Source organism: Molothrus aeneus, chromosome 4 (assembly GCF_037042795.1).
Source record: "Molothrus aeneus isolate 106 chromosome 4, BPBGC_Maene_1.0, whole genome shotgun sequence".
Classification (NCBI taxonomy): Eukaryota; Metazoa; Chordata; class Aves; order Passeriformes; family Icteridae; genus Molothrus; species Molothrus aeneus.
In genome coordinates, this window is record NC_089649.1 from 2,330,721 (window position 1) to 2,351,586 (window position 20,866).

The window sequence follows — 20,866 nt, forward strand, 5'->3', positions numbered from 1 at the left end:
AATTTTTGTTAGTTTACATCACAGTAGTAGCTTGGAATCTTGAAAAAAGTTAGGGTAAATAATTAATTCATGATCATTTTAACAAAAAAAAACCAAACCTTTTCGCCTTTAGGATTTAATATTATAAGAGAGGAGCTGTACATGAGTCACAGCTTTATTTAACACTCAGCTGGCCAATTTCTTATGATAATTCAGGAGACCAACCTGGATTTCTGAACTACTGCAGCTACAAAAGGACTCCCTTGAAACAAAGCTTACCAGTAAAGACACATTTTTGCTGACCAATCCTTCCTCGTGGCCAGCCAGCATTTTATTTGGAAAATAAATATACAGCAAATAAGTACATCTCACTAGAACAGCATGAATTCACTGCTGATGCAGCTCCTCCTGGAGCTCAGAGGTGCTGTTTCCTGAAGCTGTACTTGGTGGCCAAGGCAGCCAGCATGTCCCTGTAGGGTGTGTCCGAGTGGGACGGGGTCCTGGGGATGCGGCACAGGCGGCGGAAGGCAGGAGAGCGCAGCAGGAGGTTGTGGGACAGCCCCACCAGGCTCGAGGACAGCCAGTACAGCGCCATGGACTGCAACAACACAAGCACACGTCAGCTCCCTGGAGGCAAGCAAAGCACCAGCTTCAGGCAGCTCCTCCTGAACCACAGCTGTGGGCTATTCCCAGGGATTGATTAAAACAACTCACCTAAACCACTCCTCCTGCTCTCATCTGCAATAATGGCTTCCATGTGAAATGTAACTGTCTGTCTCTGCACTCCTCTGGGGAAAAGTGCCATCTACACTGATGCTTGACAGCTCTTAAAATAATTCATATTAAGCTTCCTTCAATTTCTGTGTTTGAAACTATAATTGAACCAAACAACCAGACACTTTATTTTTACTAAGAACACTCTGCAGTAGAAAACCTGGTAAAAATGATAAGCGTTTGAAGAAAGGAAGATGTGGAAAATTTCCTAATTTAAGAACTACACTGGTTTCCAGTGAACAAATATTCGCCTGTGTGTCTTGACAAAAAGCTTTCCTCTCCTTTTGCAGGCTACATGAAGGACATTAACACCTTTCAAGTTTGCAAAGTCTTCCTCCTTGAACAAAAACATCCCAAAGGCAACGAGATTTAAGCATACACATAGACAGAACATGTGACTTTTCTTAAGCACACAGCAGTAGAGACATGAAACACGTGAGGCCTTTGGGCTGTCCTTGAAGCACCAGAACAGCCCAGGCACAGGTGACATCCCAGAGGTCACTTGGGTACTTACAGAAGGCACTGTGGCAGCAATAGGGATCATCACCACGGACACCGCGCGGAAGAAGTTGGTGACAAGCCTCTGGATCCATGAAATTGGCATTTTTGTTTGGGAAGCAAAGATCTGAAAGGGGAGAAACTCACAGTTACAAACAAACTCTTTTTGAAACTGCTGTACTGAGGATTAACACCCAGAAATCTCATCAGAGCAGCATTCTAAAAGAAACTGCAGTCAAGACTAATATTACTGAAGCTCAAATAGATCTGAGACATGTCCCATCCGACCTGGAGGCCTCTGAACAAAAACACCTAACACATTAAAATACACAGAGCAAAGAGATTGTTTTTCACTTCTGCCCAGTGCATTTGAAGCAGTGATAATCTGCAGCCACCTTTACGTGTTAGCCCTCTGCAGTCACTGCTGCTCGTTTATCCCACCAACATACCTCCACCACCAGCAAATTCACCAGCCCCAGGGACACTGGCAAAATCCATGTGGAATCAGGTGTTGTGAGGTCTGTGAACCACAGTGCTCCTCCTGAGGAAAACTGTTCTTGCACTACAGGGAAAAAATTGAAGAAAATACAGAACTCAGTGTAATTTGCTGTCTCAAGTGAGCCAGAACTGTACCATATGTTAAATCAGAGACCAAAGTTTCTAGGTATGTTTTATCCACATGGTAAGTACAATTAAAGCCAAAATCTTTGGTCTAACACTCTGCTACCAATATAAGTAAGAAAAGTGAGAGATACAAGCTGAGACCTGGCTTAGCTCATGACAGCCACAGACAGGTAAATCTGCAATAAAAAATACTTCAATCTCAAATACTTTACAAGTCAGTGAGGAAAATAGGAATGCAGTAACCTATAGCGTTTATTTCCTGATTTTGTGAAAATGATATTCTTCTTAGTAGCTGTATAACTAGCCATATCTTTGCTTAAAAGAACAAAGTATAAACTCTTGTCTAAAAAATCAGTATATTTCTTTTTAAATTTAAAAGACCCTCACACATTCACCTTGTCTACAGTATTTCACATGGAAAGAGAATGGAAAGAGAAGAAAAACAGATTAACAGTGAGTGTAGTGTGGCACGTGTAATAGGATTTGCTAAACAGGATTGTCAGACTACATTAAGTTTAGAACTCATTTCAAATATTTATTACTTATTATTGATATTAATTAATTAATTAAGTTTAAACTATATTAGGTTTAAAACCTGAGTAGCTGACTGATTTTTATATCAGCTTGTACACCAAGCTTGGGACATTGGGCTCTTTAACCAACAAGGTGCCTGTGAAGGCAGCAAGTGGATAAGAGGTGACAGTGAGAGAAGATTTGTGTCCACGTACAGCACCTATTTGTGGGACAACACCCTTTTTCTGACCCCAAAACCCTCCACAAGTGCATTTCCCCACCTTCAGAGCCCAGGGCACCGACGCTGCAGTTGCGCAGAGCCAGGGACACGCACACCCACATGGGCACCTGCACCCACAGCAGCAGGGTGGCCTTGAAGGGGTGGCAGTTGTCCCGGATGTACAGCTCTGTGACAATCCTCCGCATGTTCCGGGCAAAGTGGGACCTTTGGGAGAGGAAAGCACAAGTCTGAGCTTTGACATGGACAATGGCTGAAAGGCAACAGAATAAATAAATAAATCACAGGCAGGGAAAGAAAATCTAAGCTGTGGGCCACGGCAGAACCTTGCTGCCAAAGCGCTGTTTGTGGGATCTTCCTTCCTGCCACACCCCACTCCAGAATGGATTCAGGAGGTGTGGGCAATCCCCCTCGTACCTGGCCACCTTTTCAGACCACCCCAGCTGCTTTCCACGCACTGAAACTTCATAGCGAAGGCGCTGGGCAAGCTCCTTAATCTCAGGCTGCAGGTTTTCCAGCTAGCTAAAGAAAAGGAGAACTGGTTGGGCACAGTGGCAGGTAACACTCCCTCCCTCCCTCACCTCTGTTGTTACTTATCCCTAGTAACTCGACTCCTGAACAAGTATTAGACTTATTAATTATCACTGTAAAATTTAATATCTGTACAGGAATTAATACATATTAATAATGTACAGGAATTAATACACATTGCCACTGTAAAATTCAATACCTCAATAGGTATTACACAAATTAATCACTTTCTATGGTTTAATACCAGCACAGGCATGAAACGTATTCATTACCACTGTAATTTAACACTTGTAGGGGTAGGAAACACCTGTGAGGGAAAAGGCATCTTGTTAACGGCTCGCTCAACATCAGTAAACACCTTTCATCCTTAAACAAAATAACCACGCGAAGATAACAGTGACAAGTAATTGCAGTAACAATCAAAGATACTCTCTTACTACTGCATGAAATGAAGACAGAATTTTAATCTTTTTAGATTTTATACTTTTTAAAGAAGAAAGTGATTTCTATTACAGCTGAAACCAGGGCAATTCTTAACAAGCATCTTTTTGCCTGCATTCAGGACTTGTAATCAGCTACTCCACTTAAGAAGACCCAGCTGTAATGGCACTTCAATGTTAAAAAAAACCCAAACCGACAATTAAAAAAACTAATAATTACATACAAATATAAATATATAATAAAAGAAAATACATATATGTTTAAGAAAAATCTTAAATTAACAAAACAAAACCACTACAATATAATATAATAGAATGTCTCATTTACAATATACTGTACGCAGTTTACAAATATATTGTGTTACATATGATAAAATTGTATATTTATATATATATAAAGTGAAGAATAATAAATTAAAGGCCATGAGGACACAACTCGGCAGTGAACAAAGTCACCACCCACAGCATAAGAGACCTTACTACATGAGAGTGCAACACACGCTCACTTCTACAACCAAAAAAAACACAAACCGTAAAAATTCCTTAAAAAAAAATCCCAAACGAACGCCCCCAAACCCGCTGCAATAAAGGAATTGCGATGTTCATTCCACGGCCCCCTCAGCCCCTCCACCGGTCCTTCCCTCAGAGTCCCCCAGCGCTCGCACCTTAGCCAGCAGCCGCCCCTGCTGCGCGGCCAGCGGCAGGGTCACGGCGGTGCGCAGCAAGGCGGCCCCGCCGGCGATGGCGGCCCAGCAGGGCAGCCCGGTGGCCTCCTGCAGTGCCGCCAGCCCGCTCTCGGCCCAGTGCACGGGCGGGGACCGCGCCGCCCACTCGTACCAGCCCTCGGTGCCGCCGTGCCCGCCCGGCCCCGGCCCCGCTCCCGCCGCCGCCAGAGCCGCCAGGGCCGGCGGCGCCCGCGCGCCCGCCCGCGCGAGCCGCCACATGCCGACTGGCTCCGCCCCCTCCGCCGCAGCGCATGCGCCGCCCCGCCCCATGGCGGCTGAGGGCACTGGGAGGGCGGCGCCTGACGGCGTGCCCTGCGCTGGGTCGGAACCCGGCTGCCCCGGGCCGGGACACCTCCCGCCACATCACAGAGTGTGTGCTGACTTGGACAGGAAACACGGAGTCCAACAGCTGGCCCTGCACCGGGCATCCCCAGGGATCACACCGTAGGACTGGCAGTGTTGTCCAAACCGGCTTTGAGCCCTGCCGGGGTTGGGCCACTGTCTCACCCCTCTTCCAGTAAATACTTTCTCCCAATAGCTAGTCTAAATTTCCCCTTTTTCCACTGTACCCATTGCTTGTGGGCGTATCACTGCAGTTCCTGACAGGAGTCCCTCTTGGGCCACTTCAGATACTGGAAAGCTGCGGTGAGGAGCTCACACAACCTTCCCTTCTGCAGGCTGAACAGCCCCAACTCTCTCAGCCTGATTATATTCTACAGTAATTAATCATAACCAAACACTTCATCATTCCACATGAGGAATGTTCTCCTTCCCAGCCAGGTTCTGACCTGTCTCCTTACCCCTTTCTGTGGCAAGGAGAGGTCAAAACATCCCTTAGACCATGCACTGCACTGTGTTCTCTTCCTGTTCTAACCCTGGTTCTGCTCCTTTCCCCCAAATAAACAGCACCTGCCCGCTCCCAAAAGAGTGCATTGCTTGGTTTACTGGACAAACAAAAAGCATTACACTGTGGGGGAAAAAAAACCCAAAACTATCTGGAAATAAAAATGGTCCAATTCCCCCCACCCAGGATCTCCTGTACCCAGCCCACTGCCACAGTGGTGGCATCAGGCCTGTTACTGCCCCAGGCATGGATGTAACTCTCAGGTCAACAAAATACTCTGGAATTCATGGTGCTAATAAATATTGAGCACTATTTCTCAGTAGGATTAATAATTAGTAACCCTAAACAGCACTAAAGCCTGCAGCAAATGACTGCAGCAGCAGAGGGGAAGGGCACTCACCCACACCTTGATAAGGTGTGAGATGGAGTTTCTTTTTCCAAGCAGTTCCTCACTCTGGCATCCATTTTGCTAGCACCAGATCTTCACAGGATGTATTTCAGGAGATCAGACTGCTGGGAAAAGGAACTTGCTTTTATTCAGAGCAGCACCTAAGGACAGGTATAAAGCCTTGGGTATGCCAAAGGTTTGGGGACACCTCAAATACCACAATAGTTAAAAGGCAGTAGTTTCTGTGGCCAGCTGAGGTGTTTGCTTGGTTTTCTAAGGAGGAACGATAATAAAACCATATAATACTTCCTAAATCTGAGCAGTAGATCTCCTTTGAGTGCTCTCTAAGGGAGCTGTACAGGGATCCTGACTGGATCTGTGTCACTTCTCCACAGCCCGGCCTCACAAGACCCACCCTCCTTCATCTCCTGCTACCTCTGCCCACAGGTGACAGATCTGAACAATGTACACGGGAATTCGCACTTGGACTCTTCCAAATAAACCTACATGGGCCTGATTCTGGAAGAGACCTGCCTCTGGAGCCTTCAGCAAGGAAGCTCTCCTCAAATGTCAAACAAAGAATGTATGTTTTCTCAAAAAAATCCAACACACATTTGGAAAAGGCCCTCTGATAATGCCTGGGGTGTTTTTCTTTTTATCACTTATTTAAATTACACAAGTAGAAATGTTATGCTTATTAATAGTTTAATGTATGAAGGAAACATCCAGATTTCTGAATATGAAGGTACATATCTCACATTAATTTAAGTCTACATAAAGTAGAGCCTCTATAACTGACATATTGAAATTTACTTTCTGCTTAGCCATTTGTTATGTAAACAATTGTACATTTATTTGCCATTCTAAAACTTCAGGATCAAGTTTACATAATTTTGCTAAATTTCTGTGTTTGCTCAGAAGCAGTTTACAGTACTAAAACCAACCAGCCAAAGAACAGCTTCAACAGAAAGTTATGTCAAAAAAAAAAAAAAGAGGAGAAAAGGAAAGAAGAAAGTCTAACTAAGTTGAAACATATGATGGTGGGGAATGGGTGGTCACAATGTTCACAGAAAAAGGTCAGTTAGTAAGTTCTTCTGCAAAAAGCCTACACACTTCAGTCAAGCACATCAGTAGAATGATCTGGGAGCACATAAACTGTTTCTGCCAATTGTGGTTTCCTCTGCAAAAAAAGGAATCTCAAGGCCAGCACGTTGATCCCACTCAGCCCAGTTGGTTCATATGCACACTGTTCATGTGAGGTGTCCAGGTTCCAGTCCACACCTGCAAGAGAAACCCAGGTTAGCACCGTGCTTTGGGCTGCTCCAGGAGGGCACAGCTCACAGGGGCTGCAGGGTCACACTTCTCCTGGCCAGGACCATGAACAGGGCTCTGGGGGTGCAGCAAATGATTGCTCAGCCCAGCTCCCAAATCCCTCCACATCCAGAGCAAGGGATGTGCACTCTTCTTGACCCTAAGTTCAGACAAACAACAAATTGATTCCTGCCACCTTATCTTCCCCTAACAATTTCAGCTCTGGGGAATCCCAGGTCTAACCCAGTAAAGCTTTCTTTGGGGGACAAAGTTTCCTCATGAAACCAGAAATCACCTTGCAGGGACAAGAAGCCACCTCAGAGCAATACCTAAACTGTGGCCAAATCCCCTCTCCTTCACACCTATGGCCTAGCAGAGCTGGGAGTGCTCCCCACAGCTTGAATCATTCCCAAGCGAATTCAGCCCAGAAACATCTTTATTTAGTAACACTGTAACAGGGATCACTGTCCAATTAAACGCAATCACAGGATACAATCTAACCAGAGCTACTGATGTTCCATTATAGTATTAGTTCCTGAGTAAGAACAAGAGGTTTAGGGGAATTAATCCTTCTGCCTAAATTATATTCAGTGGACAAGCCAGGCAAGATCAGAGCAGCAAAGAGCTACTTACTCCCTTCCTTGGGGTGCTCCTAATGCAGTCACAACATCCTCAACTACAGAGCCCAGCAGCAGCCCTGTTGTTGTGTCCCCTTTTTGGGAAAGGAAAGCTCAACTAACAGCACATAAACTGGCTTTTTTGTATGAAATTTTGCCCCAAGATTTGTCTTCCCAAATGTCTAACTGCACAGACAGGAATCATGATACATTTTGAGTGAAATACACAGTGCAAAAAAGCGGAGCAATTACCGTCTGAGGCCCATTGTTTTCTGTGGAATTAGAAACCATCTTTATCAGCGAGTTCCAAGATGGGTCAGCAGCATGAGGCCCGTTAAAGATGGGGCCTCCAGTACCATCTGTGATGGGGGCTACAGGAGGAATTATGGCATTCCCATACACAGAAAAAGGCATTCCCTGGGGGGAAGGAAAGGAACAGTCACAGGATGATTTAATGAATGCCGCTGCATGGCCAGCAGGATAGAAAGGAGCCAAGGAGGTCATTACCCCAACTTTTGGGAAGTCCATGTATCCTGCAGGGACGGGCTGATGGAATGTACCGGAAGGCGCTACGATGCCCGCACTGTCTCTCTCCATGGCTTGGTGCGAGAAGACGCCTGGGTCGGACATGGGCCTGTGGATCATGTGGCTGCCCATGCCGCTGTGACACCAGTCCACTTTGTCTGCCAGCAGCACAGAGACACGGCGTTAGCCACAGCACCCCTGCCCCTGCCAGCCCACAGAGATCAGCCCCCACCCGCTCCACAGTGCAGGAGCACATGGCATGGATGGACGGATGGACGGACGGATGGACAGCACCAGGAGTGCCACCTGCAGGGCCAGGAGCCCTGAGCCGCTGCCAGGAGTTTGGGACAGTTACCTGCAACCAGAGCGCTGCCCCTGCAACTTTCCTCCATTTCAACAGCAAAGCTGGAATTTGGGCTAACTCTCCCTCCTCCAAAAACCTCAGATCCTCCAAAAACCTCAATTCCTCGTGCCTTTGGTGCTGTGGAGAGGGTATGTACACTATGAAGACTATTTGCTCTACTTCACTACCATTCTTCCATTAATTACTTCGTATTCTAATGGACACAGAAGTATCTGCGCAAACCAAAACCAGGAAAGGCCCAGCTGCAGATATGTGCTCATGTACTTATTCTGTGAATTCAGAGGCAGCTTGGTATTGGTGCTACAGTTAAAACTCCAGACATTCAAAAAATCCAATTTTCAAAACAAAACATTAAAAAAAAATTATTTGGAGAAGGGGTACAGAAACATTTCTGAGGCACTCCAATACTCAAGTAGAGAAGAGCCAATCCCAATGTGAACTGAAAATCACAATGTTGAAGTCATTGACCAAAGCAGAAAGAAAGCAGCATCCCAAAAGCCAAGAGAGGTACAAAGGACAACTTTCACAGCTACACAAGGCAAATAAATAGTGAATTTCTAAAGCTTTATCTGGGAAAAGACCATCAGTGAAGTAAAAAAAGAGTTTGTATTTGGGGAAAAATTCCAGCACAGTCAGTCAGTTAAAACCTTCAGCTGTCTGGATTCAGTCAAGGAGCAGAACAGATTGCTCTGAACGGTGGAGCAGTTCCAGTCCTTGCAGGTTTTCCAGAGCAGATTGGATAAAGCCTTGAGCAATACAGGCAGAACTCATGGCAAACCCTATTTTGTGCAGGAGGCTGAGAGGACATCCAGAGGTCCAATCCACAGCCTCAATATTCATACCCCCCATCCAAAGCAAAAAAACCCTAAAGAAATTAAAAATAAAACTTCCCACAAAAAAACCCCAATTAATATGGGAAAAGTTAATCAGTCTCCCAGAAATTGCATCCAAGACTCCTGACAGGTTTAGTAAGAAAAGCTGTAAGATCACTAACTGAAATTGTTAATAAAATCAAAAATACTAGATTCTATGTGACTCCAGGAGAGCCAAGAGCCTTGCGCTAGTAGAAGGTGGATGGCTGAAAAGAATAAAGGAAACTCAAATGTGGAATTTTATCACTTTATAAAAGCACCATCCTCAGCACAAAAAGTTCTACCTTAGCTACAAATTAAATATTAACTCCTACCATACAAACAACCTCTTCATCAACAAGAAACTCCAGACAGTTATCTTGTGACACCTCCATTTCCCCTCTTCCTCAATTCAATGTTCCTCACTGTGTTCATGCCTGGAAGGCCTGTTTATATTTTTCCTGCTCCTACTTGGGAGTACCAAATCTTCATAGCCAGGACATTTCAGAACCCCCAAGGGCTTCAGAAACCTTGTTAAAACAATTAAGTGGACAGAAAGGCTAAGAAAAGTCCTTGTTCCAAAGCCTTTGGAAAGAACATTTCTGTGTTTTCAGGCACTCACTTTGGCATGCTCCTGTGCTGAAGACAAACACAATGGTGTGATCAACTCAAGTGCACCTATAACACCACATACCTTGACTGCCACCTATACCTTCGAAGGACCAGATCCCACTGTGGCCCACCGGAGCAGCCAAGTTGCTCCCAATTACAGAAGGAGTCGACGTTCCAGTTTGTCTAATGCGTGCAGACCGTTCAGTCCCAATGGGAACAGGAACTTTTCTGTCCTGAGAAACGTTACTGGGCTTTTCTGATCCCAAGGACACTGCTGAAGGGGTGGGAGAGGGTGCTCGTACTCCAGAGGACACGGACTGAGCAGGAGATTCTGCAAGGAGAGCAACAGGAGCACTTAGTGATGGCAGCCAGACCCCACAAACCTGCCCTCCATGTCCAACAACTGACAAGGGGAGCTGGTTAATGCCACATTCATCCACCTCAGGATCATTTTATTTCCAGAGCACAGAGATATTCACCACCATATAGCCCCTTATATAAAACACTTATCATGCCCTGGTAGCTCAGCCACTGGAGGACACACACCACAAAACCTTAACTAAGCATCACTGCCTATCAGAAACAGAGGATTTGAGGATTATATCCTGAACCAGAGCTCAAATAAGCCCACATAAACCTGCCTTTGTTGTGTTTGTTTTTTCTTTTTCTTTTTGATTTGTTCCCTGGGGTTTATCATTGTTTTTGCCAATAAAACAGATTAACACATTCCCTAAATTAGCCAGCACTCCACAGCTTGTTTTCTGTCCAAAAAATTCCTAACTGCAGGGGCCAAAGGTAGAGGAGGAACCAGAACCTGCCCTAAGGATTTTATCCTGGAACTCCTTATACAGTTCTGCCAGACAATTTTATTTATACAGCAGCTTCTCAGCAGCTCCCTGCTGACCAGAACTCACCATTTGATGCTGATGAACATGGAGGCAATAAACTAAGAGGGGAAAAATGCTGTCTGTTGAAATTAGCAGCTGCAGGCGCGCCGCCCAGCGGTGTCCCGGGCGCGTAGATCTGCCCTCCCGACAGGTTCGAGGCAAAGGTCCCCAGGTGTGTAGAAGAAGGTGTTACAGAAGCATAGGGAGAATCCATACTGACAATACCTATGAGAGAAAGTGGGCACAAGTGACTCCCACAACTCCAACACTCCAGCAAGAGGTCCCTGGTAGCATGGAAATAGAAAACTTTTATCCAATCCATTTTTAGGGGCATGTGTTACAATTTTCCAAAGGCAACTGGAGCATTAAGCTTCACACTCCACAAGTCTGTTCAGTGTGTGGCAGTTGTGCTGCACACCTAAATCGAGAATGATATCCCAAATAAAAGAATTACTGCTCCCTTCGTGTCCTCTTCAATGAAGAAAGGGAAAAATAAAATCTTAGGGATCTAAGACTTATGCATTTCTATATCTTAGGGGCATACAGGGCCCTAGTAAAAATGCTGACTAGCACATCAAGGTGAAAAAATTAAAACACCATCATATTCACAAAATAGGAAAGAAAGTGCTACTCTATCTCTCAATCTATTAGCACCTCAGTGCTCCGACAAAAACAGGCAGAGATGGTCCAAACTATCTCTGGACTTTCTGGAAGCTCTGTAACAGGTTCTGTGACAACCTCTTGGCTTCTGTTTTGGGCAGAAAGCAAAACGTCTTACTAAAAAATGCAGGCAGTCAAGGAAATTACATTTTTTGGATCAAATTTAGTAATTAAGAGAAGACACCTCCTGTAAGTTACAAGTTCACTTTTTTACCACCCTAGCCCTTGGAAGATGCTGCACATTTTTCTGCAGCCTCAGGACAAGGTATCACAAACTGGAACAGTCACTATCTGGTAGGGAAGGGGGGTGGAAATAAGAGTGTTTTATCATCTCATTTATTGGGAGAGGAACAGACTGGAATGGCAAAAACCCTCTTATATCAAGCCCATCAACTGCCAAACAGTTACTAGATTTGACAGGGCACTTAAAATGAACTCCACTTGACTTAAACAACACAAGAATGAACTGTATTACTATGGAATGGACACATGCCAGAGGCTTACCTGAGGGACTTGGAGCTGGCCTCTGTAACGGTGGCCTAAAACCTGGGGCTTTGGAAGTATCAGACTGATGTAACGGATCTGAATTTGGCAAAAACGAGGACTTAGCTGAGAGCATGGACTCCGGTGTTGACTGAGAGGAAACAACGGAGCCGCCCCAGAAGGCATGAGCAGACGTGGGGCTGTTCTCGAACAACGTACTAAAGGGCCCGAAAGGCAGGGTAGCACTGAAGTTGTTCCCCATGGGCTTGTTCGCCGCGTGGGCCGAATTCTGAGAAGCACTTTGTGTACTTAAGGTAGAAGGAAGCTGCACTGAAGAAGGAACGCTGTGGGGCCTTTTGATGTGGTTAACGTTGAGGACTGCGACGGGGGAGTTCTGCACGGGAGCTGGATTCTTGGGGACGCTGCCAGCGCTGTGGACAGGTGGTCTGATGGCTGGGGTTTCCATCTTGGCTGCGGACTGAGCTGAGCCCATGGCTGGCTGGGACACGGGGTAGGTCATGGGAGTGCCGCTCGCACCGACTGCCGGAGTGGATGAGCTCGTCGCCGCTAAACTCGGAGGCACGACCATGCGAGGATCTGGTGCGGGAACCTGAGGTTGCTGGAGAGGGGGCCTGGCCTCTGGCAGAGGAGCTCCCGGGGGCTGCTGATGAGCAGGATGCACGGAGGAGCTGCCAGTCCCGGGATTGGGCTGCCTGCTGCCGGTTGAGCCGCCCGCATCCACGGCGGGCGGGCTCCCCGCGTCCGGCTCGGACGGAGGTGCGCCTTTGTTGGGAGAGGCGGCCGTGGCGCAGTCAGGAGGACTGCTCCTGGAGACGCCCGCTGGCTGCGCAGGAGGAGAGGGAGATGAGGGGGAGGATGCAGGGTAGTGTTCTTTGGCAGTAGGAGTCGGATACGTGGTGTTGGTGGGCGCCGTGCTCGTGTTGCTCGCCGTGGTCGTCACGGTGGTGGTGGTGGCGTTGGATGTCTTCACCACGGTGACGAACAGCTGCCTCCTCACCGAGGGGGAGCTCGGGTTGCCGCTCGCTGAAGATCCAGGCACAGTAGAAGCCACTGAAGTCGTCGTGGCCGTGGGGCTCGTCGTCAAAGAACTCGCTGCGTTGGCCTGAGCGCCGCCGCCGCTCTGGCTGCTGTGGCGAGGCACCATGTGAGGTTTGGGCGAGTTGGTTGCACGGGCGGGGCTCAGTGGCCTGACGGGGAACGGGCCCCACGTGGACTGGGCCGGCGGGAAGGTGCCTCCGAAGTGCGTCATGGGCAGCCGCGGGGGACGGATCTGCTGGAAGGTCTGAGCGGCCAGGAGCGCGTGTGCAAACTGCGGAGGAGGATACGCCAGCGGGAGGGAGACCTGGAAACCGGGCCGCACGTTGTTCACGGGGTTCTTGATGCTCTTGTGAGTGGATGCCGAGGAGATTGCAGGCACAGTGAGTGCGGAGGCCGTCTGAGATGTCGACGAAGCAGCTACGGTGGTCACTTTGATGCCCACGAGAGAACTGTTAGCAGCTGTAGTGGTGGCAGGTGTCGAGGACCCTATCTTGGAATTTACAGTTGAGCTTTTCAAACGGTTCTTTGGAATAAGTTCATCGATTTCCTTGTCTGGATCCTTAATCAGAGCATTGATCAACTGCGTGGCCTGTCTGGTTGATTCTGTGCCACCCCTACAGAAAGGAAGGACAGGGAAAAGTGTATCCAAAGCATTTACACACATTATACCCAAAGCCCTCCCACACAGGATCCAGCCTGTCTTCTATCACCCTAACACAAACAGGAAAATAACTCTCTGTTCAAAAATTGAACCTAGCACAGTCCTGCTGCAGACAATTACTCAAGAAATAAAAGTTTAATACTCCAAATCCCAAAAAAAAATCAAATGGTTAAAATATTTGCTTCCCTAAATATTCTTTCATATTTCACCATGTATTAACAAGCCCAAACACAGAATCCCAACGTTTATTTTCTCACAAGCCGTCTTGTGTACCTGCTGGTGCTTGTACTGTTTCCCCACTCCTTTCATCTTCCCTGCTTTCAAGGGATCTTCCAAGGAACAACCAGATCAAGCCTTTAATTTTCCTATGCAGACCAACTTTCTAAAAGGAGAAAATACCCACAGGACAGAGCCAATGCAGGATCTTGCTCACCCACCTTATGGTGATGATTCGGTCTCCAGTTTTATCCTTTTGTTTGTCAATGTCTATGTGTGCTCCCGTGCACTCCCGGATCGCGTTGATGTTACACCCTCCTCTGCCAATAACTCTGGAAATCACAGTTGATGGGACAGAAACCTTCTTGGATCTACACAAAAAGAGAAACAGTATTAAGTAGGAAACACTTGCAGAGCAAGAAGCTGTGGGCAAGCTGGTCAAAAGAACACTGTATTTTCTAATTCAACTTAGGCAGCAGCAGCTCAAACCCACTAAGAAGGCCATTCAGTAACTCCAAGGAAGGCCACACAAAGACAGCACCAAATGGAATTAGGGGAATTATTTTGCTTACCTTCTCACGACTTCCTTCCAGCCTTCTTCCCTTTTCTGACCACGTTTAGGACTAGCAATGGTTAGCTTTCCATTTGGAGAAGAAAGGGGAGAAGGAGCGGATTTTGTGCAAGTAGACAAGGAATTACTTGTCACTTCATTAATAACTTCAGACAACCTGCAAAAGAAATTAAATGCTACCATTATGTGGGGGAGAAAAAAAGGATGACTTGCACTTAGCATTTGTGGTCACATGAACTCACTTGATGGATGACTTGCCAGGCACTGCTTTCCTCTCATCCTTTGGACAAGTGACGAGCACCGACGGTTGCTTTTTGTTGCTCTGTGTGTTGGTGACAGCTGTGGAGGAATGATTGTCACTCTTGTGGCTGCTGTTGCTATTGCTGCTCTCATCGCTGCAGCTGGAGATCCTCATATTGTCACTGTCACCACTCTCACTAGTGCTGCTGCTCTTGGATTCCCCATTCACCTTCTCAGGCTGGCTATAGGAAATGGGAAGCTGATCATCAAATATAATCTGAACGTTATCAGGGGTTACTTTGTTTTTCCTGTTTTTCCTCTTTGAGCTCGTGGTGGTGATGGTGTTATTCCTCTTCCCGTGAGAGCCTGCTAACGTTGTCCAGGTTGCAGATATACCTATGGTGGTGGTGGTGGTAGCACTGGGAGGCTCCATTGGGACCTCGGGATCATCTAATACAAGAGGAAAGAAAAAGCAGGAGTAACTTAACTGGTTTGAGGAAACCTGAGTGTTTTGCTTTCCAAATCACGCCTGTCCTATCAAAAACCTTTAGGACTAACTTTTTTGCAAAGCTCCAAGAAACACCCAAAACCATTGACTATGAGACATCCATAAATCTATTACAGATGTCATACCAGCTCATACCAAATTTCATTCTTTTCTTGGAATAATTGCAGTAATCACCTTCAGCTTTTAACTTCTCCTTCTCCTGAGCAGCTTGGAGTTCGAAATTCTCTTTATTTTTTGCTTCTATTTCTTCTAGTTTTCGTCTTTGTTCTTCTTTTTTCTTCCTCCTTTTCTCTTTTCTCTTCTCTCTTTTGGCAGCCAGAGCCAGTCTCCTGCTTTCTTCCCTTAACTACAAGTTAAGCACATGGAACAGCATTACAAGATGTCCCATGCATTTCAAGAAATCCAAATGCTTTTTATTTCCTTTGATTTTTCTGTTTTATTTCTACTACAGTACCACGGCTTTTAGTAAATTAGTTAATTCTTTTACTATTTAGGACACCAAATTTGGTTTAGACCTAAAATCCATATGAGTGTGACTAGAAAATGCCACATTCTTTTTTTTTTTTTGACAAATCACATTCAGAAATCCTTCTTTTGGTACAGAGAAATAGTTATATTGGCATTTCCTGATCCAATGTCTCTGAATAACAGCAAAGTCCAAAGATGACCTGAACAGCAAGATGCTCAGCTCTGGACACTCCAATTATGGTCATTACACACACTCCTGTATCCCAATAACTACTTTTACTGACCTTATCATCTTGAAGGAACATGAAATAGGAATTTTAAGAGAGAAATATTCCCAGCTGCAACTCTTTGCACTTGCCTTCTCCAAGTCCAGTTCCTCTAGAAGAATGCTTGCATTTTTGTTGGCCTCTGCAGCCTGCCTATCTTTGGCTTGAACAATTGACTCCATGCACAGGTGGCACTTCTTCAGCATCTCCTGAAATGACAAAGTGCATTGAGAACAAAGTGCCAGTGTTCTCATTTCCTGCTGCTTTTCCCGAAAAATTCCAATGGGACTCATGCTGTGGCTGAAAGCTGGTGGCCAATGCGCTGAAGACAGGTCAGATCACTGTCTCTGAGACTGAGACAAAGTACTGTTCCTTGTCAAATGTTTCCTTGCCCCCAGCTTACCTTATCAGTGATGGTTGCAATGTATCTCATGCACTCCGAGTCTGAGGGGAACTGGTTCACCTCTTTCACCAGGTAACGCACCACTTTCACATGGCCCTGCAAAACACAGTGCAAGGACAGCCCTTTCCATCAGACCAGCTGCCTCTGGCTTACTGAGAAACACTTCAGCCCAGCACTCCTTGCAAAATATTCATTTCCAACTCCTCACCACATGAAACTCTCAATGCTTTTTCTGAGATCTTTCTCACCTTCTGAACTAGTGAGGCACATTTCTGCCATCAGAGAAGGCAAGTAATGACCTCTCATCAGGCTGCCCTTATTCCAGAAGTACTTGAAAAACTTCTGCCTTTTTAGGGCAGTTTTCAGATGCCCATCTCTAACAGCTTAACAGCTACGGGCTTCTACAGTCATCTGCAATTTTTCCAGTACTGCAACACCTCAACTACACTCCCTTACTAACAGAAATCATCTGTAGACTCAAATCAGGCTGAACTGCACTTTTTTTGACGAAAGTCCTCACCCTCTCTTGCTTAAGGAACCAATCCTATTTCCCCCCACTTCTATCACACAGAAACACTGCAAATTTCACCCCTCACACACACGAAAACCAGACTCACTACATTGCCTATAAAGCAAATTGCAATTAGAATTGAACACAGGCATTACACAGGTGACACATGTACCTGTTTCTGAAGCTTCAATGCCAAATATTCAAATTAACTGAGATATATTATTAAATATGTAGCTTCTGTCAGTATGTTCTATTTCTAACAGCTATGTAGGGATGAACAGGCCAATGCTAGCTAAGAGCCAAGCTGAACTCCACCACCTACCTTTCGGAAGGCTGCCATGAGAGGAGTTATTTTCCTGTTATCAGCTGCATCCACGTCAGCTCCAGCCTGGACCAGCAGCTGGACCACATCAAGATGCCCCCCATTTGCTGCCAGCCACAGGGGAGTATTACCCTTCTTGTTCCGCACATCGATGTGAGCTCCCCTACAAACCAAACACATGCCATCAAAACCCTGTATTTAGGCAACAGGAAGCACTCTGACCCCAACAAGAACTTCATTTGAGTCCTTGGGATAAATTAAATTATGTGATAGCAGTCAACAGACACGCAGAACCTTTCCCATTTCCTGACCCCCTGCTGGCTATTTGGAAATATGATTGTACATGGGGACAATGGAGCCTAAACACAGCCAGGTTTCCCTTGAAGCTACTCACATACCAACACCATACCTGCTAATGAGGAGCTCACAGAACTTGTAGTGCCCCTTGTCTGCTGCAATGGTTAAAGCTGTGTCTCTGGATGAAGGGACTGGGGGAGCGTTGACATCTGCACCTTTGTCCAGCAGGACCCTGCCCACCTCTGCGTATCCCCCAGAGGCTGCTTCCATCAACGGAGTGAGACCAGTCTGGGACAAGCAGACAGAAGCCATTAGTGGGGGGGAGAGTGGCTTACCTGAAACACTGTTTATCTGACTCACAAACACCATGGGTTACTGTCCTTATGCTTGTAAGCACCACAAGATGAATCAACACTCATTTGAAGAAACACATTTTTTGATGAGCTTTGCAACCACCAAAATCTTACCCCTTAAATGTAGCCTTTTTTTTTTCTATATGATATCTGGTTCAGTTCAGTTAACTGGACTGGAGAACTGAACTAGAGAAGTTGACTTGCACAAAGGCAAGAAAATCAAGTACCAATGCAGACACCATGACTTACAAGCACCTCCTTTCTGGAGCCCCCTCCAGCTGTTTGCTCTTTACCTTGGCTCTGTGCTCCACGTTAGCTTTTCTATCAAGCAGCAGGCTGACCACCTCAGTTCTTCCCTGGAAACAGGCAAGCGTCAGAGCTGTATTCCTGTTGGTCTCAATCTGGGCGTTTATATCAGAGCCCATGTCCAGTAACAGCTTGACAGCAGCAGTGTGCCCATTCATGGCTGCCAGCATCAAGGGAGAAATGCCCAATTTGCTACCAGTTCTGAAAGAGAAGAAAGAGAAAGAAAGAGAAAGAGAAGAACCACAACTGTTTTAAAGGTCATTTCAGAAATGTGACTATAATAAACTAATGGAGGCAGAGAATTCACACACTGAAAAATCAGCTGCATACCAACTTCTACTGAACCTACAAATGGTTCTCCACAGCAAGTATGGTTTACGACAAGAGTTTCTACTTTAGAGACTCCACTTTTACTTTCTGATGGCTTCAAATTGAAGGGCATCTCTTATGAGGTGTGCTTATGACTTACAGCCTCTGCTTGGCCCTTTCCTTGTACCCCTGCAGCTCACATGTGAGATGTTTTCTACCTCCCAACAGATGCAAAAGCATGGCATAAATGCACATACACAGAGAAAACTACACAGGGAAAACACACACACTTTCCTCACATAACTCACAACCAAGCACACGAGATAAGGGCTGTGAAAGGAACTTGCCTGGAATTGATTTCTGCCCCAGCATTCAGCAGAATCTTGATAATGTTCACGTAGCCACCCGAGGCGGCGAGGCTCAAAGGTGTGTAATCAGACACATTCCTGTGCTCCTTGTTTGCCCCTCGAGCTAGCAGCAACTCCACCACCTGCAGTGTTTCAACACACAAGATCTGGTTTGCTCCCAAACTTGCAAATCTAGCCAACACAAATGCTTTTTAGACCTAAATGTTCTGTTGGAAGATGTCAATGGTAAGACAGGCGCTTTAATCAGTTGCTTTGCTATACCCCTTGCCTTCATGAGGCCACACTTGTGTCCCCAAAGCCACTGTAAAACTTTCTTTTAAAAAAAAAAAATCTATCATGGCTGCTCATGAATCTACCAAATTCAACAGCAGAGTAAGAAAAAGCAGATCTCCTCATGATTATTTCAGCCATCTTTAAAGCGTGCCAGACCCAGAGATTTAGTTTCAATATGGAGTACAAAGTACTCCTGCTTTTTGTCCTCTCCTGCAGAGGACATGACCAGAAACTGAACTGTCTAGCAACTTAAAATCACAGTGTACACTGAGGTGAAAACCCATGGTGTCACTTCCAGTGCAATATTACATTTGCTTCACTTTCAGGTTTTAAGCATTAAAAAAGTTTAGATCAGACCTGCACAATTCTCAATCAGAATGTTTTCCCATGAAATCACAGAACAAATACACTGTCAAACCCAAAATTTGGGCAGGAGGGTGTTCTGACATCATCTCTGCCACCCAAAGCCCAGCTTTTTCCAATTTCTTCCTTCAAAAACTATAATGCTCATATATGTAACCCATTTGTGTCTAACTCCTGATTCTCAGCAAGAATACTCATGATAGCGGTCACTTTCATATCTACATTTAATTATGCTGATAAAAGTCCCGTAATGGGGCACTAATGACTGCACTCATGAGGACACCTGCACAGCACCAGTCCAGTTATCAAAAGAGAAAAAGAGTCTAGATGAGACACGTGGTAACGTGTAAATTGGAAAATGTGAAGCTCTTTGCCCATTTTTTAAACACGCATCCTGTGTGACTATCTTTTCTGGAAGATTCTTGTACTGTACTGACACAGTATGTCATTCACACACTGCATCTCAAGATGTAAGGTTTACTTCACCTCTTGCCTCCCTCCTGAACAAGCCAAAGACAAGGGAGTGTCCTTGGTTCTCTCAGACTGGGCTTCAATATCAGCTCCATTATCCAGTAAGATTTCCACAACCCCCACATGGCCAGCTGTAGCAGCCAAAATGAGCGGAGTAAACCCTGAAACAGAAAACATGACACGAGTTACAGCACCAGAAGAGCAAGCCTGAAGGTTTACTGGGGATTTATTTAGTGGGACACACAGGCAAAGCAGACAGGGTTCATACTGCCATGGTGAGACACCCACCCTTCTTGTCCCTGTGCTCAATGTTAGCTCCTCTCTCCAGCAGGGTTTGTACCAGTTCTTCATGGCCACCAGCACAAGCCAGCGTCAAGGCTGTGTCATGGTTACTCTCAGTCTAAACCAAACAGACATACACACAAGATAAATACTTGCTTTTTCAAGTACAGCCCCTGTTATAGCCAAAACATAACTGTACCCATGCCAAAGGAAAAGCTTCCATAAGCTAAGAGCATGTTTATGGATGCACCCCTTGACAGCTGTGTGCAAGTTCATGACAGGATTCTACCTCTCAAGGCAGCTCTGCTGGGAGGTTTAAGAAGAAATCCTGACAAGAACTGAGATTCTTCAAGAACTGAGCTCTCATCTGTACTCTGCTAACCAGATTAACTTCTTTACCACTGCTTGACTGTGACCTTTACATGGTATAATGAAGGTAAGAATTCTGTCTTTAATGCTTGGCACTCCAGCCAAAGGCTTTATCAGGGCACAATCCAAGCCAAGTGCCACAAGCAACTAAGTAGCAAGGGCTGAGTTTCCAGAACTTTCTCTCCTTTTCTCCCCAATGATCTCATGCCTTTGCTCTGCTCCACGCTGCCCATTCTCAGTCACGTTATGTATAGCCCAGAGCTGTGCATAGATATATGCCAGTTAGTATGTGTATGCTTTTTGCTGATGGCTAGCTAGCTCCAAGTCAAAATAAAGTTGCCTTTTTAACAGTTATTTTCATACAGAAAAGCCTTTCCCTTAGTGGA

General features: G+C 45.7%; 2 protein-coding genes across 3 annotated transcripts in view; both read right to left on the reverse strand.

Annotated features, from left to right (window-relative positions):
• Positions 1-266: 266 nt before the first annotated feature.
• COX18 (cytochrome c oxidase assembly factor COX18) lies at positions 267-4,541 on the reverse strand. 2 transcript variants are annotated; one of them, XM_066548899.1, is made up of 6 exons: positions 4,263-4,541; positions 3,044-3,144; positions 2,670-2,833; positions 1,701-1,813; positions 1,268-1,378; positions 267-577 (listed from the first exon to the last, which is right to left on the reverse strand). In XM_066548899.1, the coding sequence occupies exons 1-6, from the start codon at positions 4,539-4,541 to the stop codon at positions 395-397; spliced, it is 951 nt and encodes a 316-aa protein (XP_066404996.1). In that variant the 3' UTR covers positions 267-394. The 2 variants fall into 2 exon arrangements, with proteins under 2 accessions (XP_066404996.1, XP_066404997.1); XM_066548900.1 differs by having other exon boundaries at positions 3,044-3,148; positions 4,263-4,318.
• A 1,701-nt stretch (positions 4,542-6,242) lies between these two features.
• ANKRD17 (ankyrin repeat domain 17) overlaps positions 6,243-20,866 on the reverse strand; it is a 70,426-nt gene continuing 55,802 nt past the window's right edge. The window contains exons 17-34 of the mRNA XM_066549402.1: positions 20,118-20,229; positions 19,845-19,990; positions 18,702-18,844; positions 18,033-18,246; positions 17,499-17,674; positions 17,090-17,252; positions 16,257-16,352; positions 15,946-16,062; positions 15,294-15,465; positions 14,614-15,061; positions 14,373-14,528; positions 14,022-14,171; positions 11,886-13,537; positions 10,749-10,946; positions 9,917-10,165; positions 7,990-8,165; positions 7,735-7,899; positions 6,243-6,835 (exon numbers count right to left, since the gene is read on the reverse strand). Coding sequence (XP_066405499.1) covers positions 6,776-6,835; positions 7,735-7,899; positions 7,990-8,165; positions 9,917-10,165; positions 10,749-10,946; positions 11,886-13,537; positions 14,022-14,171; positions 14,373-14,528; positions 14,614-15,061; positions 15,294-15,465; positions 15,946-16,062; positions 16,257-16,352; positions 17,090-17,252; positions 17,499-17,674; positions 18,033-18,246; positions 18,702-18,844; positions 19,845-19,990; positions 20,118-20,229 — 4,593 coding nt within the window. The 3' untranslated portion in view covers positions 6,243-6,775. The remainder of the gene's footprint in view (positions 6,836-7,734; positions 7,900-7,989; positions 8,166-9,916; positions 10,166-10,748; positions 10,947-11,885; positions 13,538-14,021; positions 14,172-14,372; positions 14,529-14,613; positions 15,062-15,293; positions 15,466-15,945; positions 16,063-16,256; positions 16,353-17,089; positions 17,253-17,498; positions 17,675-18,032; positions 18,247-18,701; positions 18,845-19,844; positions 19,991-20,117; positions 20,230-20,866) is intronic.